Source organism: Triticum aestivum, chromosome 4B, assembly GCF_018294505.1.
Source record: "Triticum aestivum cultivar Chinese Spring chromosome 4B, IWGSC CS RefSeq v2.1, whole genome shotgun sequence".
NCBI classification, from domain to species: domain Eukaryota; kingdom Viridiplantae; phylum Streptophyta; class Magnoliopsida; order Poales; family Poaceae; genus Triticum; species Triticum aestivum.
Window position 1 is genome coordinate 516,526,871 of NC_057804.1, and position 13,319 is coordinate 516,540,189.

Sequence of the window (13,319 nt, forward strand, 5' to 3'; positions counted from 1 at the left end):
CCTGAAGTTCCATACCTTAGTGCCGTTGGAGCGCTTATGTATCTTGCAAATTGCACAAGACCTAATATTGCATTTGCAGTGAATCTACTTGCTAGACATAGCGCAGCTTCCACCAAACGTCATTGGTCTGGAGTGAAGAATATCTTTCGATATCTCCAAGGCACAAAGGATCTTGGTCTATTTTTCCAGTTCCATAAAAATCAGGATCTGATATGATTGGATATGCAGATGCCGGTTATTTGTCTGATCCCCATAATGCCAGATCTCAAACCGGTTTTGTGTTCCTACATGGTGGCACTGCTATATCATGGAAGTTTTTGAAACAGACTCTGGTGGCAACATCTACCAATCATTCTGAAATAACTTCATTATTTGAAGCAACATGTGAATGTGTATGGCTTCACAGAATGATAAAACCACATACAACAGTCATATGAAATTGGTCCGATAGAATCACCTACCATTATCTATGAGGATAATGCAGCCTGTGTTGCGCAGATGCAAACAGGATACATCAAGAGTAATATCACCAAGCATATTTCTCCTAAATGCCCCCCCCCCCCATAATCTTCAGAAAAGCGGGGAAATAAGCATTCTGCAAGTCAAATCATGCGATAACCTTGCTGATTTATTTACCAAGTCTCTACCAAATTCTACATTCCAGAAATGTGTTCATGGAATTGGTATGCGAAGACTTAGGGACTTGCAGGTGTCAAGGGGAGTCTCTACCAAATTATGCTATCTTTCTTTGTGGGTATATGTTTCAGGATCTCATCAAAGATTTTATGAAGAACTTTTGAAGGAGAATCTTTTGAGATGATAGAGCTTCCCGGACAATCGCGAAGATGATTCTACACGGTCAAGCGTAGATTAGGGGAGTGTCGAAATTAATTCTGTAAAAGAGAAATCTCTCCTTGCCCAAAGGCCAAGCAGTTGCGCCGCGTGGACGCCTGTGTCCCCGCAAGCGTTCTGCAACCATCGTCAATAGTAATCGATGATTCTGATTCTGAACAACAACAATCACAAAAACTGTGAAGTTAATCAGACCCAAAGTGAAAAAAAAACTGAGCTATCTTGTACAATGAAGTTAATTTCTTCGGAGAGATTTTGCCGTTTGATGTGCAAGCAAGGGACAGGATTAAACTCAGCGTGATGTGCAGGCACCTCACCGCCGTCCGTTGGGTCATTTGCAGAAAGGGCCTCGAAATGTCCAAATTGCTGCGACAAGTGCATACATCCTTCTCCCCTAAATCCTCGCCCACGGGACTCACCAAAATCAAGCAAAAACTAGGGTTTCCGATTCCGGCGACGGGATGGTCGACGGCGCGGCGGATGAGCGCGAGACCCATCCTCGACCCGAGGAAATGGCCTCGCTGCCAATCCCCGACGAGCTATCGGTGGAGATATTCCTCCGCATTCCCAACCCAGCCGACCTTCTCCGCGCCTCCGCCGCCTGCGTCTCCTTCCGCCGCCTCATTGCCGACCGCTCCTTCCTCCGGCAGTACCGCAAGCTCCACGCTCCGCCTCTTCTCGGCCTCCTCGACCACGAACGCAAAGTCTTCTACCCCGCGGCCCCGCCTCACCCCTCCGCGCCGGCAGCCGGCGCCGCGGCCCTAGCTGCCGACTTCTCCTTCTCCTTCCTCCCGGCCCCCACCACCGATTGGCGCGTCCAGGACGTCCGCAGCGGCCGCGTCCTCCTCGGCAGAGCCCCCCAGCACGGCATCGATAATAGGCACAGACTGGTCTTCCCGGAGCTGGTGGTGTGCGACCCCTTGTACCGACGGTACCTCATGCTTCCCCCAATCCCTGCCCACCTAGCCGCTACGGTGAAGCGTTCACTCTGGATAAAACTGCATCGTTACTGCGAGACCTTCCTCGCTCCCCCTAGCGACATCGACGACGAGGCATCTGGGGCAGAAGAGACGTCTTTCAGCGTGGTCTGGATGGCACAGTACAATGCTAAGCTGTTCGCCTTTGTCTTCTCTTCCAGCACAGGACAATGGCGAGCCATTTCGTCCCTGAGCTGGAGTGATTTATTACCTGGCTTGCTATCGTTGACAGGGTTGGCTCTGTTCTCCGGGCGGCAATAGGCCTATGGGCTCTTCTATTGGGTGACAGATTGGAGGGAAAAGTTTCTGGTGCTTGACTCCTGGAGGATGAAGTTCTCCATTGCTGAACCCCCACCTGAGATGAGATATTTACACGGTGTGGATATAGCCATTTTGGAGGCAGGGGAAGGCAGGTCCAGGATGTTTGTGCGTACCAGAGGCACAAATTACCTCAGCTATACCACTAGGCGAAACAAATTGTGGGAGTTCCATCCAGTGGCAGTTGGAGAGGACAATCTCACTGGATTCTGGGCATGTGTTGATCGGTTCAACAGGGAGGCACTTAAAGCTCATCGCTCGATCGAGCCTTTTTCTCGCTGGATGCCAGGACATTCCAGCTTGAGAGGGTGTTTGCCTCGAATTCATGCATCCCCAATGTGCACGCATATAGCAGCTTTCCACCATCATTGTTGTTGATACCAACAGTACCAAGTGGTAAACTTTATGCTGCATCCTTATTTTCCCACTTCCCTCCATACTTGATACTTAATTATTGTTATCTGTTATTCTTGCTTACACAATTTGGTAGTTGTTACTCCCTCCGTCCCATAATATAAGAACGTTTTTGACACTAGTGTAGTGTCAAAAACGCTCTTATCTTATGAGACGGAGGGAGTACCTTTCAGCTCAGGAATATAGGAACAATTTTGTAGTTTTCCATTTCAAGATAGTTAGATTAGTAAAGGAAGGATCTTACACACTATGAGACATGAGTAGCATCCTTGAGGCATCATTGCCATTTTTTTTTTTTGCCAAGCTAATGTAGAGGGAATACAAGTTTAAACCAGGACGTTGCTACCAGTTCACCTTTAGATAGTTTTACCTCAGAAATATTTAGTCCAGTCTAGCAGGACTTGTGCTGTCCACTTTTCTGTATGGTTTTAACACAAGTGATATGACATGTGTTATTAATTTTTTATTTGAGAAATTTGTACAAGAGTTTCTCCAATTACGAGTGATCATGACCAGTTTCTTCTCTATCTTGATGTTGCATTCAATCATTGTTCTGAAACTTATATAGCTGACAAGTGAGACCATAGATCATTTTTTCTCATCATCTATATGTAAGACATGCATAATCCTAAATATGATTGCACAGAAACAAAATCCTATATGTGAGATCCAAACCCTACTTAATTCAGATCGATGCTTAGAATACTTCCTTTCTTAATTTGTTTTTGACATTAATGCAGTAGTTTGTCACTGTTTGACCCTAACCATTGATTATTTATCAAACAGAAATTGGATGGTTACACATTTTTTAATTATGTGAAATTTTATGGTTTCACAATCTCAAAGTATTGACTGTTTCCTCACAAAATTATCAAACGACACCAAAATTTGCCACTGCACACAGCCTGTGTACCTTACATATAGTCTTCTTTTTTAATGGATTTTTCAGCACTGTAAGTTGAGGAGGGAAAGTAGGTAAAAGCTCAAGGATTCATCAGTTAGAAATTGTATTTTTAATCTCCTTCCCTTGAAGCAGGGTAATACTGGGTTTGGTGTTGATGGATTCGTAACACTATAAACTGCATGCATATGTTTCTGCTTTTTCATGTGAAGTGGCGATGGGAAAGAATGGGGAAACATAATTAGTTTCTTCCCTAAGTTAATCTTAAAGGGCATTGGAAACTTCTGCATGTTTTTGTAATAATATCTCAAAGTGGCGTAAGTCTTCTTTTACATTTCAAATTACCATGCTTTTCATGGAATACATGTTATTCATGTATATTTATTTTATGTTTTTGAAATGCTAGCCCTTGCGCCTGCATGGGTTTATGACAGTATACACATAATCAGGATAACTATGGCTTCCAGGTACTTCCTCCCCAGCAGCAGAAACCTGATAGTAAAAAGGCAGAAGTTAAATGTACTTACAGAACAAGGGAAGTGATTATGTTTCAGGGCAATACACTCATAGATGTTAAATCGATACCATGTAGAAACCAAATACGAGAAAAGTAGAAAAATAGAAAATTGTGAATTATCATAATTATAGTTTTCCTTACCACTGTGCTTTAATGGTGATATTATTTGCGTTCTTATTTGTATAACTATATAGTCATTTATGGGTCCTTACCGATGTAGGGGTAACAGTAGATATGCGTCATTGGATCATGCGAAATTAGTGTCTCATATTAACTTGGAAGTATCTTAAAATCTGTCAATTCTGTTTGTTAAAAATCTCCCTTTTGTAATGAGCAGCTAGAGAAGAACATTCTTTTTATACATTTCTTTGTTGGCAACTAAATTATCATACACATCTCATTAAAAGAAGTAAAATACAATACCTCCTGCTGTAGCGGCTTAGTTCCGCAGCTCTTTAGGGAGCTTAAGAAATCTTCACTGTTGCGTTTGTATGCTGGAACTTTGCCTTGTAAACTGTTCCATATGTCCCCTTGCCAATCACAAGATCGTTTATATGACATGACGGAGGATACACAGAGTATAGTTTGTTGAATGCTGCTACTGCAACCGTGAGTTTTTAGTAGAGATTTGTTATATACTATACTAGGTAATTTGTTTAGTTCTGAAGCTACCTGTCACGACCCAAGCACAAGATGGGATGAACAGACTAATCAGCACCAATATTCAGATATAAATTGAGGATACAAGGAGAATATGGGGTGAGAAATCAGCAAGGAAAGGGGAGTTACAGAGAGCAGGAGGTGAGGGCGAGAGCAAGGGGGTGAGAAGCTTCAGACGTTTCACAAATCCATCCCTCCCTTCCTCTGTCTAGCTTCTCCTTTATAATCCATTCGCCTATTCACGGAACTGGGCCAAGCCCAAGTCTCACGGCCCATTCCATCGAGAAGGCCTTGGATAAGAAGAGGGCCATGACCCTTGGGACATGACATTCTCGCCCTCTTAAAATGCGGCTTGACCTCAAGCCGGTGACGCAGTACCAATGAATAGCCAAATTCACCTGGGTCCAATGGTCGATCGATCAGTCTATCTCTCTTGTCCGACAGCCATCCAACATCATAATCACTCTTTGCACTTCTATGTAGATACTTGATCCTCATTTAGTAATTGCCCGGCCATGAAGATTCAAGACTCTAGGATCCCACTGTGTTGTAGCAGAAAGCTCCAGTCCATGACCAAGAAAATCTTTCACAACAGGAACAAATAAGCAAGACACCCATGTGGTCGAAAACAGCTTAATAGTGCCGAGGCAATGAACATCAAAGATTCCTGGGTCCCATAATCTGCTAGCTGAACTTGTTACTTTAGGAAGCACCCTCTGTTCCACATTTTTAATTGCAAAGGTTGAACCTGAATCTCCTATCATAGAGCTCCATCGAGTGTAAATAAGAACTGTGCAATTTTGCAATTTACCTGCAACAGCAGCATGTGGTGACATGGAGTTGTTGTGAATACCAAATTGCTTTGTACAAGTTTTAGATGCACCCCTTATACCCGGATTCCACAACCTTAGCCCACACAAGAATTGGCAGAAGTATTTCAGTTGTGGTTCCTCTTGAACTGGCAATGCTGTGGGCATAGTTCCGGAGATAATAAAATTTGGTCCATGACCAAGAGAGCATCTCACCACAGGAATGAATAAGCACAACATCCACTCAATCACAGTACCAAGGTAATGAACATGCCAGATATCCTTGAGCACTAACTGCCACGTACTTGCACTTGCTTGCAAACCAGTAGAACAAGCAGCAACAGCAAAATAGTCCAAATAAGTAGGAACACCTTCTCGCACTGGAGCAGCACAAGGATTGTACAAAGTCTCAAAAATGTTGGTGACCACACTGCCCTTGATACCATTAAAGAATGCCTGTGCAATTATCCAATGGAATTGTTCAAAATGATATAGGGGAGCAGTCAAGAGTTGCTCGGAGTTGCACTGTAAGCCAGCAAGGATGTCAGACGAGCTGGGGACTAGAAACACCGGAACCCATATATGCAATGGCAAGTGAAAGTGAATAATGGGCTGAGGAACTCCGGCAAACAATTCTCTTCCTTCTGTATGCAGTGATGGTACTCTTCTTTTGTTAACAGGTTCACCAGGTTGAGTAACATCCAGGAGGGCCTCAGCTTGAAATGTCATCGGTGCCTCCCTGATTATTTGTTGCACAGACCCCGATTTCGTTTCCCAGTAATTAGGTCGTTGTAGTTGTACCCATGGGACAGCTGACAACCCAGGTTTGCCAATCAAACCATCCACACTCAGGCTGCTCGTCATATCATCGGTGCCTCCCATCATAATTTTCATAGTCACCAATAATACCCACCATGTACTACTAATTATGGTGTAGCAAGAATATTCAGTTGCACTAGCAAACTCATGAGAGATACCTTTAACTCCTCTTAAGGTGAACCGAGAAGAATTGAGCATAGTTTCACATCCGTCGCCACAATCAGGAGGTCCAGCCAGAGGTAGAGGACAATAAACATGAACTGGTTGCACCAGACAAAAATGCCATTCAACATTCATCAGCTCAGTGTACTTGTCGAATAGGAAGTCTGTGGGCAAAAGTGCAGCTTCCCAATTAAGCACCGAAGTCAAAACCTCGCTGGTAGCATGGAACTCGTTGTGAGCTTCATAAATTGTACAGGCCAGCTGCACATATTGGTTATGTGGGCACCATTTCTTAAGCATCTGGAACACATCATCCATCTGCAAGTGACCTTGTCGCCATGAGCTAACTAAAAGAAGTGAAAAATGTTGTGCACCCATGGACAAAATGTCAACTACGTGAGCCATATACCAATTAGTCTTGCATGCCTCACGTGCTGCTAGTACCATATTTATGGAACCTGATTTTATGTCTGAACCTGAAGCTATCAGAAACTCGCACAAGAGGTCTAGTAACTGTGACTTTCCTGCAGCTGACTCCAGCAACATTCGGACACACCCCAGATTCACCTTGACATGGACTGGTGGCAAGGTCGAACAACGAACCACATACCTGCTCGACACAGTTGCGGCGCTTGATGGCGACTCGGCAATATTGCCCTGAGCTGTATTGATATGCTTGCTGAAGAACGAAGGCCATGGTACTGGCCGGATCACCTGTCCTTGTGCATTCAGACCCATTGTCAGATTTGCTCTGGGCACTGGTGTCAACACGTAGGCAACCTCGACATAGCTTTTTAACCAACAACTCGTGGGAGTTGTTGTGATGAGTTCGAGGTCAGGAACCGGGCGCTGCGGTGGAGGTGTAGCCAGTGTAGTCCAGAGTACCATGGACACTGACATTGGGCCATCGTCATCATTACCATGGGCCAGACCACCGGTCGAGAAGATGGCGGGCGTTGGTGCAGCGATGTGGATGGTGTTGATGTCGAGGGCCTCGTCGCACACAGCAGGGGAGGCAAGCTCGGGAAATATGTTGACAGTGGCATCAGAACTCGGGCACTCTGTCGAGCGCATGGTCGTTGTTGGAGTAGCAAGCCTGCTGCCGCCGATGCCATGGTCTTGTACTTCATGGGCGTGGCCATCACCACGCTTCTCGGAGCCCATCGCTTCATCCTTCATGATCTCTTTCTCCCTTATCCGAGCAAGGCACGATGCTCTGGTGATGCTAGACGGCATTTGCGACTGCACGGCTGCTTGAATATCCATGTGCAAGCCCTGGACGTACTGGTGTACGAAGCACTTGATGCTTATGGTGGAGTTGAGATCCAGCACACGATGTACTCGTTCCCAGAATGCCGCCGTGTACTCGGCCATGGTTGTGGTCTGCTTGAGCTCCAGCAGCAAGCACAAGTGCAGGTTATACTCCGGCGACACGTCCTGGATGTCAAGGAGACAGGCGTGCCCGTAGACATACCGACCATGCAAGGCGAGAGCCCGCGCCGCCCCGACTTTTGATCGAAGCTGAACCACTGCCTCCACATGGTGGATTCTCTGGAACACGACGACCTTCAACACACCATACACGGCAAACACCTGCAGTAGTGTCTCCTCAGTGACCGGGTAGTACACATGGTGCACGGTGACGCGGAGAACGCCGCCGGTGAACACCTCTGGTTGGCTGGACATTTCGTCGAACATATGGTAGGCAGGAAGTAGGTGGTGATTTTTTTGTTGGCTCTGAATACCAAATTGTCACGACCCAAGCACAAGATGGGATGAACAGACTAATCAGCACCAATATTCAGATATAAATTGAGGATACAAGGAGAATATGGGGTGAGAAATCAGCAAGGAAAGGGGAGTTACAGAGAGCAGGAGGTGAGGGCGAGAGCAAGGGGGTGAGAAGCTTCAGACGTTTCACAAATCCATCCCTCCCTTCCTCTGTCTAGCTTCTCCTTTATAATCCATTCGCCTATTCACGGAACTGGGCCAAGCCCAAGTCTCACGGCCCATTCCATCGAGAAGGCCTTGGATAAGAAGAGGGCCATGACCCTTGGGACATGACACTACCCACTGTTCTAGAGCTTTAAGTTTATTTTTTGAAGCATCCACCTGTCTTTGTTTACATGCTTTCAGTCAATGTGGTTTTGGTTTAAGCTTTGATATTTCATCTCAGTTTTTCTTACCGTGCTTTTCCTGCAAGCAATGTACCGAGTGTTGCCGATGCCAAGGCCTACCTTCTGTCCCTGTTTATTCATATGCTATTTAATATCTACAGTTGAATACGCTTCAGATTTTGAGATATTGCCATATTGGACAGGCATTGGAAACAGTGGGGCTGAGAAGGAGACACCGGAGCAAGGCTCTGCTGCAAGCTCAAGCACAGAGTCGCCAAAGTCAGAGTAGTGCTAATGCGGATCCCCAACCCGGACAGTTAACCACTATTCCACTAAGTTGGTCTTGTAGTAGCGGTGTGGCAAAAATAGCTTGCTTTACGTTGTTGCCATTAAAATTGCAAAAATAGCTTGCGCTCAGAAACTGTCTGATCTGAGCAATGTAATCGGTATGCCCACTGTACTAGTATATCGTATTACAATATTGTTCTGATTGTAGTATTTTACAACGCTGCTGCACGTTACTATGGAGTTGTCGGGCGACAGGGTGACACCCGACCGGCGACGCGACGAGGACGGCAAGAACGCGCGTGATCTCTCTATAGCTAATTCAAATTCACACACATAATTTACATCAGATCGGGCGACGCGACGAGGACGGCAAGAACAACGGCGGACACAAGAGTGGAGGCAGCCAAAGAGGCGACGTGGCGGCACCCGATGCCGTAAGGCTCGAGGGTGCCGCTTGGCCCGAAGGTCCCGCTCCCGTTGAAGCTCCCCGGCGGGCCGAACGCCGACGGGGGACCGAACCCAGTCGGGGGTCCGAAGCCACCCGCGGGAGGGCCGAAGCCGGTCGGAGGGGGCCCGAAGTCGGACGGAGGGCTGGAGCCGACCGGAGGCGTGAGGCCACCCGACGGAGGGGCGAGGCTCGTCGGAGGGCTGGCGCTCGGCACGCTCGAGTTGGAGCCTCCCGCCATGGAGCTGCAACCATGAAATCGATACCGTGTCAGACTTTTGAAGTGATCTTGGAGCAGAAATATGCTGAGTGTCGCGAGAAATGGTGCTCACCTTCCCGCGAAGACGCACGATCCGGAGCCTGCAGCGAGCGATCAACATGAAAGAATCAGAGAACATACATCCATGGTGGTACAGGAGATCGAAGAAGCTGTGCCAGACTGCTGCTTACTGGGATCAGTGGTGGTGGTGGTGGCGGTGCCGTTGAAGGAGCAGGTGGCGCCGGTGCTGGAGCCCTTCTGGTAGTAGTCGTTGTAGGCGTAGGAGGCCAGCGCCGCCAGGTTGTTCTGCTTGTAGCAAGCCCCCCCGGGCTGGATCGCGGAGCAGTCGGCCTGGCCCTGCCCGCACGCCCAGCTCAGCCCCGCCTGCAGCGCCGTCGGGTCCGCGTTCTGCAGCGCCACGCAGAACGTCCCCGACGCCAGCGACCGCCTCCCGCCGCCCCCACCGGCAGTATGATGCGAGTAGCTGCGGTACACCAGCGCGCCGTCGAGCCCCTCCGGCTCCGCGGCGATCAGCGGGATGCCCGAGAAGCCGAGCGCCCGCATCGCGGCGTACGCGTCGGCGACTCTGGCGTCGTCGGCGGCGGCCTCCCGCGCGTGAGCCTGCTTGAGGAAGAGCGGCGAGCCGGTCTCGCTCAGGAACCGCAGGACGAGCCCCGCGACGCCGGCGGACCAGGACGGGGCGAGCGGGACCGACGACAGCGCGGTGGACACCCTGACACGGCCGTCGAGGCGGGCGGCGACGAGCGCGGCGTGGAGGTTCAGCATGGCGGGGACCAGCGAGTAGGCGTCGCCGGGAGAGCCAGAGCCGGACGACAGGACGTCGTCTCCCGCCAGGACGTGCGTGATCATGGTCGCCGGGACGAACGGCGCCACGTTGGCGGCGACCCAGAGCCGGGCCTCCTCCCGGAACTCGGCCATGTGCTGCAGCCGCGAGCTGGGGATGCTGACCATGACCTCCGCTCCGGTGTCGGCGAGGGATCGCAGCAGCCGGTGGTCCGCTCCGCCGCACACGCGCGCCCGCTTGGTCTGCTTAGACGAGTGCACGATCTTCGCCAGGTCCGACGGAGAATCCTCCGTCTCCGTGGGGAGGATCGTGTCGTCCCCCAGAGAAGTGCCTGCCCATCATCACGGTAAATTTGAGTTCAGTTGTAGTAAATATTTTTCTCGTTTGATCACGATGAGCTAGCATGTACGCGTGTCGCGTCTGCTTTCGCCTTTTTTGCTCATGAGTCACTCAACTCAAGATAAGACTCCGGAAAGGGAGCGCACAAGCATCGCATCGCAGCTTAAAAGTCCCTTTGTGCTGCTGCACGCTTTCAAGAAAACGAAAACGAAAAATAGAAGCCTGTCTGTGTGCCGTGCCGTCGCGTCTTTGGAAAAAGACGCCACCTCATGTAGTGCCGCCATGTTACATCCTTTCTGTTCTGTCTTTCCATCGTTCGTTCTTTCCACGATGCTCTACGTACGTACGTACGTCCGGGAATGTATGTCGAGTTAAGTAACGAATCTTGGGCGCGCGACAGAAAGGAAGGCCTGAATGGAACCCGGCACCGGCAGCACGGCAGTGAAACTGAAACTGAAACCGGAGCACGGGCCTAAGCTAGTCACATACCTGACGCCGCGTTGGAGAGAAGAAGAAGGACGAGGACCAAAACGCATCCCTGCCATCTCTCGCGCAACATTGGAGCTTCTCCCTGCGTGCGACGACGATGCAAACGCCTGCTGGAACGAACTCGAGGCAGCAGACATGTCAGAATATATATACACCCGTACAAACAACGAATTTTTGCAATTTGTCCATAAATATATTCCGGCCGTAAGGAAAGGCCGTGAATTATCGTGGCTTCGATCGTGACACGGTTTGGAATACTATTCCTATTTATTTTCCGGCAAGCATGGGATGTATACGCGGGCCTGCGGCATTATTTGAGCTCCATGATGCATGCTTCCAGATGGATCGTCACCAGCAACACTAGTGCTACAACAGGAGGACAGGACACGCCGCCACACGGAAAGAAGGAAACAACAATTGATCGAGGAGAAGAAGATGGAGTGGAACACTTTGGTCCGCTTGTGACACCGACCGATCAACCGATTCCATCAAAAGTGTCAACATCTGACAGGGCCACGATCACATGCATAGTCCAAGGACAGTTGCGTTTATCACCCGCCCAACACAATTTGGTGGGTAAACGGAGACACCTAACACCATCCTAACAAGTATGCTTGGCGATTTAGAGTAACTAACTGGTTAAGCTATAGCTCCTGATTAGCTAACAACAACTTCTTTTCGAGTAATACTGCAAACGGGTGGTTCATGGAAAGGAAACACTGCTCTTAACTAACAATATATCCTGCTATTTTCGTTCCTAGCCGAGGTATGTAAGCTCCGTGGATGGATGGACGAAGAAAAAACACACAATTGTTGGATTGGATTGGTTCTTCCCGTCACCGTTAAGCTTAATTTGGCTACCCTGCTGCTTGCAAATGCTCAAGGAAAGTAATCCTAGTACAAAGCAGCAATCGGGCAATCTAATCTAACCTCTTCATGTGGAAAGCGGTTGAATTGAAGTTAATTGTGAAGCTAAAAGAGAAGGAATCACATCTCAAAACAAGCTAGAGAATTTAAGAAGGGCAAGCTCAATTCAGTGGAAGAACTGCCGATGATTGCCGTACATACCTCAACTGGCCGGCCCCAGGAAGCTAGAGCTTGCTTCTCCCGCACAAAAAGCTATTGTGTGTATGGAAACGAGAAGTTGTTAACGCTCGCTTAACTAGACCCCTGGATCGATCCTCGTGCTTCTTGGAGCCTGCAGTCCGCGGCGGGGAGAGGCCTTCGCTCGGGGCTGTATGTATGACCATGTGAGCACAAGCGCATGGCCTTTTTTATATGCGCACTGGGCAACCACACCCGCGCTGATGTACGCTAGACGACGCACACACACACGGCTGACTGTGATTGGGCGATGCCGCGACCAAGAGATGCCAAGGTGGTGCAGCGCAGCGGCGAGGCCGCGAGAGAAGTGTTTGCCGACTTGTGTGTGGCTGGCTGTGCGCGTAGCGTACACACTGCACACGGCCAAGGAAGGAATAAAGAGATAGAGATTATATTTGACTGTGCCTTGTGTGTGTATGTAGTCCGCCGTCATCTTGTCCGTTAAACGTGTGCCATTTGCGCACGGGCGCATGCTGTCACTTTGATTTTCATGGCTGGGGTTGCGGCGTGTCGGACGTGGTCGGTCGCTAATTCGTGGCGTCAGTCGCTGGCCCGTACGTGTCGCCGAAAGATCGAGATTGTTTCATGCACGTTCTACGTTATATCCCTTGTACTACTATTGACATTCATGGCCTCTTTGATTCACAGGATTGTCGAAATGAAGGAATAGAAAAAATGCAGGAATAGGTTGGCATGCCCGATAGTATCCTACATAATTTGAAAGAATGTTTGATAGCGCAGGAAAAACAAAGGAATTCTACAAAGAGGTTTGAGTGTATGGAAATTTTCCTTCAAAATGTAGTACAAATGAATCCTATGGAATAATTCCTAAGGATGCCAATCCTACGAATCAAACGAGCATCACAGAAAAAATTCCTAAGGGTTCAAATTCTCAAAAAATCCTATGCAATTCCTTTGAATCAAAGGAGCCCTCAGTTTGGCCAAGGGCTTCAGTTGGCAGTGCTGATGTGAGGAAAGCGTAAGCATTCGCCACACCGTCGATGCATCTGTGAGCGAGCCTGCTTGGATCAAGATTGCAGCTGC

The 13,319-nt window shown here is 48.6% G+C and overlaps 1 protein-coding gene across 2 annotated transcripts; it reads right to left on the reverse strand.

The window, feature by feature from the left end:
• Nucleotides 1–8,950: 8,950 nt before the first annotated feature.
• On the reverse strand, nt 8,951–12,557 carry LOC123093013 (glucan endo-1,3-beta-glucosidase 1). Of its 2 annotated transcripts, none has more exons than XM_044514889.1 (5): nt 12,240–12,557; nt 11,172–11,281; nt 9,730–10,674; nt 9,612–9,639; nt 8,951–9,524 (listed from the first exon to the last, which is right to left on the reverse strand). In XM_044514889.1, exons 2-5 carry the CDS (start codon nt 11,239–11,241, stop codon nt 9,173–9,175), a joined length of 1,395 nt encoding a protein of 464 aa, XP_044370824.1. In that variant the 5' UTR covers nt 11,242–11,281; nt 12,240–12,557; the 3' UTR covers nt 8,951–9,172. The 2 variants fall into 2 exon arrangements, with proteins under 2 accessions (XP_044370824.1, XP_044370825.1); XM_044514890.1 differs by having other exon boundaries at nt 11,172–11,278; nt 12,240–12,556.
• Nucleotides 12,558–13,319: the final 762 nt, after the last annotated feature.